This window comes from Mastomys coucha, unplaced genomic scaffold (genome assembly GCF_008632895.1).
Source record: "Mastomys coucha isolate ucsf_1 unplaced genomic scaffold, UCSF_Mcou_1 pScaffold13, whole genome shotgun sequence".
Taxonomy (NCBI): Eukaryota; Metazoa; Chordata; class Mammalia; order Rodentia; family Muridae; genus Mastomys; species Mastomys coucha.
In genome coordinates this window covers 61,968,463-61,972,443 of record NW_022196895.1, presented here as the reverse complement: position 1 = coordinate 61,972,443, position 3,981 = coordinate 61,968,463, and the positions used below count along the sequence as shown (strand labels likewise).

At 45.3% G+C, this 3,981-nt stretch overlaps 1 protein-coding gene across 1 annotated transcript in view; it reads left to right on the top strand.

Moving 5' to 3' along the window:
• Positions 1–3,733, top strand: part of Ccbe1 (collagen and calcium binding EGF domains 1) — a 242,346-nt gene extending 238,613 nt beyond the window's left edge. Inside the window, exon 11 of the mRNA XM_031365916.1 lies at positions 1,721–3,733. Coding sequence (XP_031221776.1) covers positions 1,721–1,954 — 234 coding nt within the window. The 3' untranslated portion in view covers positions 1,955–3,733. The remainder of the gene's footprint in view (positions 1–1,720) is intronic.
• Positions 3,734–3,981: the final 248 nt, after the last annotated feature.

Sequence of the window (3,981 nt, the reverse complement as noted above, 5' to 3'; positions counted from 1 at the left end):
AAAAAAGTAGACAATATCTGAAGAATGTCAACAAAGGTTGGCTTCTGGTCCCCATACACACCTACATACACACACACACACACACACACACACACACACACATATTCACACACAGTGACTTAGCTACCTTTTTTATTGCTGTGCTAAAACACCATGGTCAAGGCAACTTATAAAAAAGAAAACATTTAATTGGCTTAAAGTTTCAGAAGTTTAAAGTCCATGACTGTCATGGCGGGGAGCATGACAGTGGGCAGCAGGCAGCCTGGTACTGAAGAAGTAGCTGAAAACTTACATCTTGATCTACAAGCATGAGGTAGAGAGCTAATTAGGAATGGCATAAGCTTTTGAAACCTGAAAGCCTGCCCCCAGTGACTCACCTCCCACCTCTTAATTCTTCCCAAATAGTCCAACTATCCAAATGAATGACTCTATGAGGATCGTTCACATTTAAAACACCATTTAAAATCCCACTCCCTAAACCCCATGGGCTTGTGGTCACATCCTAAGGCAAAACGCAGTTTGTACAACTTCAAAAGTTCCCATAGTCTTCCACAGTCTCAACACAACTTAAAAGTTCAAAGTCTTCTGAGACTCAAGACAGCCTCTTATTAGTAATCCCCTGTAAAATAAAAAAAGCAAATTACCTGTTTCCAGCACACAACAGCACACACTGCCATACTGAAAGGAGGAATGGAGGCATAGTGAGGAGATACTGGACCAAAGCAAGATGTAAATCCAGCAGAGCAAACTGCAAATCCTGGAGCTCCACCTCTGACGTCAAAGGGCTTAGATGGCTCTGCCCTTGCAGTTTTGTTGACTATAGCTACTCTCTGAGGCTGGTCCCACTCTCTGTATACATCTCCCTGGTAGACATTCCACAGCTTTGGTACCTCTAACATCCTTCAGTTTCCAACACAACCTGGGTTCCATATTCACAGCTTCATGCAGGGACCTCTCAGGACCTCCATGCAGGGACACCCCAGCCAGACATTTGGCCTCCTCAGCAGCTCTCCTTAACTGTGAAGAAAGATTCCACAATCCCTTTGCTCCTGTATCCTTCCTAAATCTAAAAACCAGAATCATATGGCTGAAGTCGCCAAGTTCTGTGGACTGCTTGGGATGTAACCCCGCCTACTTCCCCATTCCACCCCCTCCTCTTCCCCCCTTCCCACCCCAAATTGAATTACATTTGCATCAAGTCATGCTTTATTGTTGCTCTTCAGGAGCGGGTAGTTCTTTGGGCCTTTTCCTTTCACAAGTTGCAGAATTAGCTGGGTGGAGTCTTGACCCTAAAGACACCACACCCTTTATTCCATTTGGAATCCGGACTCTCCTTATCGCTTTCATCAAAAACTTTGGTTTCAACATTAAATTTCCTGATATTCCTTTTCTTTCCAAACTGTATATTTTGCATTTCTTTTTATTTTTTACCCTGCTTGTTCATTTTCACTGTAGAAACTTAACACAAAAATGATTATTAACAACCATGCAACAGGGTCAGTATTAGGCTGTCTTGAAATCTCCTCAGCCAGAGAAGTGAATCCATTCTTTGCAATTTTGCCTCAGACAAAATGTTAAGTCAAAAGTTCTGTGTACTGCTTGGGATGTAACCCTGCCCACTTCCCCACTTCCCACCCCCCTTGATCCTGATGCTGCTGCTTCCCACAGGATGCTGCCTCAGTGAGTAACTTCACAGCTTTGATTCCTCCCGTGTACACAGGGACCCCCGGGTTCTTTCGACTTCCTGCTGCTTGTGCTGGCTGACATTAGAAATGACATCGCAGAGCTGCAAGAGAAGGTGTTCGGACACCGGACTCACTCTTCTGCTGAGGACTTCCCCCTACCTCAGGAATTCTCCAGCTACCCAGAGACACTGGACTTTGGGTCTGGAGATGACTACTCCAGAAGAACTGAAGCGAGGGACTCCGAGGCCCCGAGAAACTTTTATCCATAGCACATCCCATATCTTCATGCCACCAGAAGAGAAGCATGCCTTTGGCTGCCCCTTACTCCATTTCCAAACCCTGTTTTCCAAGTTTCCTGCTCATCACACTAGCAACAAGAGGATGTGATGGATTAACGTGCTGTTCTTGAAGAGTCAACGGGTGGTTGACATCAGGGCTTTCTTCGACATCCTAGTTTTTCAAGAGCTCTGGGTTTCTGAGTTCATCGCTCCCACAGAATCTTCAGCTTTGGCAGAGTGCAAAAGAGGGGGAAATGGCAATATGGGTTTTTAGGAGTATAAGGTTCCTTCTAAAAAGAAAATTATGTTCAAATACTTGACTATTCATTCTCTACTGTCAAGATGAAGGCTTTTCAGTTGTTGGGGGAGGGGAGTAGAAGGAGCAACCATGGAGAATGACATTGGTAAAAAAAAATTACTTTCTTTATCAGTGTGCTAGATTTCAAATTCTGCATCCTGTTTTCCAGCTTGATGGATGTTTGTTTGCTTGTTTGTTTGTTGTTTTTGCTGTTGTTGTCTTTAAATTTGGTTACAGAAACAAGAGATTGGAAAGAATGTATTCAGAGAGATAGAGAATTAGCCTTATATTTCTTGTCACATAGGTTGCCACAATTTAAAATTCAGATACAACAGTCATTGATTCATGCAAATCCTACGTGGAGAAGGGAGTTCCTTTGATTGTAGGGCTGAATCAAGTTTTCTAGGGGCCCTGGGGTGATGAAACACCCTGTCCATACTAGAACAGAGAGCTCCTGGAGGCCAGGACAATTGAAGACCATTTGGTCAAAAGAGTTGCCCTCCTCTGTCCATGTTGATGACTTGTGAAATAAGATGGCTGAGTTTTAAGAAGAAGTACAAGATGCCCTGGCACTGACAGGGTGGCCAGATGTGCCAGCAAGGCCTGATGCAGGCTGAATCAAGGCTGGAGGGAAGTTGCTGGCCTGGAATCTTGGCCAAGGACGGCAGGGGGACATTGAAAGGCGTTTCACTAAAACTAGATCACCAGAGGCAGATTAATCTGCTCTTAAGAAATGTGAAGTCTTCATCCAGGGTCAGCCAAGCTTACCAGCACACCTGGAATAACATACGGCTGAGAGGTCTCTGAGATAGAGAAGAGGAGGAGTTTTTTGGAATAATTTTCCACTATTTCCCCCTGATTTGGTTAAAATCCCTGTTGTTCTAGGTCTCCTTGACTTTTTGTCCTGGGCCAGGTGGAGATGGCTTGGAGGCCAGCACATTTCCCAGTGACTCCCTGAGTCCTTTCATGGAATATTTCTAGATCTCCAGGGAATCATGCTCCCAGAAAGGAGCAAGAGGCTCGCAGGTTCCTTCTTGGTGTCTCTGGGTTCTTGTTTCAGGGATCGGCTACCAGGTTCCTTAGTAAACACTGTCTCCTTGGGTGTGTAGCACACTCCTTGATCTTGCTCACATGGTCGCCCACACCAGGGTCTCTGTTTGCCATCTTGCAGTGCCCCCTTATATTTCTAAGAAGTTTCCATTTGCATTTATCTTTTCCATATATCACTTAAGCCTCCATTGTCTTCCCACCCTTACTTTGACAGCTTTTTGGAAGAAAGCTGCTATTGGTTTGCATGACACTGCATCATCTACTCTTCTTCCTGAGCAATGAGAAGGGGCTCTGTCTACAGAGCCTAGTGGTCTTTCACTACACCCCTCAACTCCCTATCCTCTCATCCCTCTCTCTTGGTTCTCTTCCCTTCCCTCTCTTTTCTCTCTTCCTCTCCTCTTCCTTTGCCTCTTCTCTCCTTCCTTTCCTCTATTCCTATCCTGGCTCCCCTGCCTTTCTCTCTCTTCACCTCTCCCTTCAATTCTCTTGCCTGCTTGCTTCTTTCCTTCCTTCCTTCCTTCCTTCCTCCCTCCCCCCCTCCTTATTTAGTTCTCTCCCTCCACTCTTTTCTCTCCCTTCCTATCTGCCTACTTCTTTCCTTCCTTCCCTTTTTCCTTCCTTAGTTCACTCTCTCCACTCCCTCCCTCTTTTCCTCCCTGCTTGCCTGCCT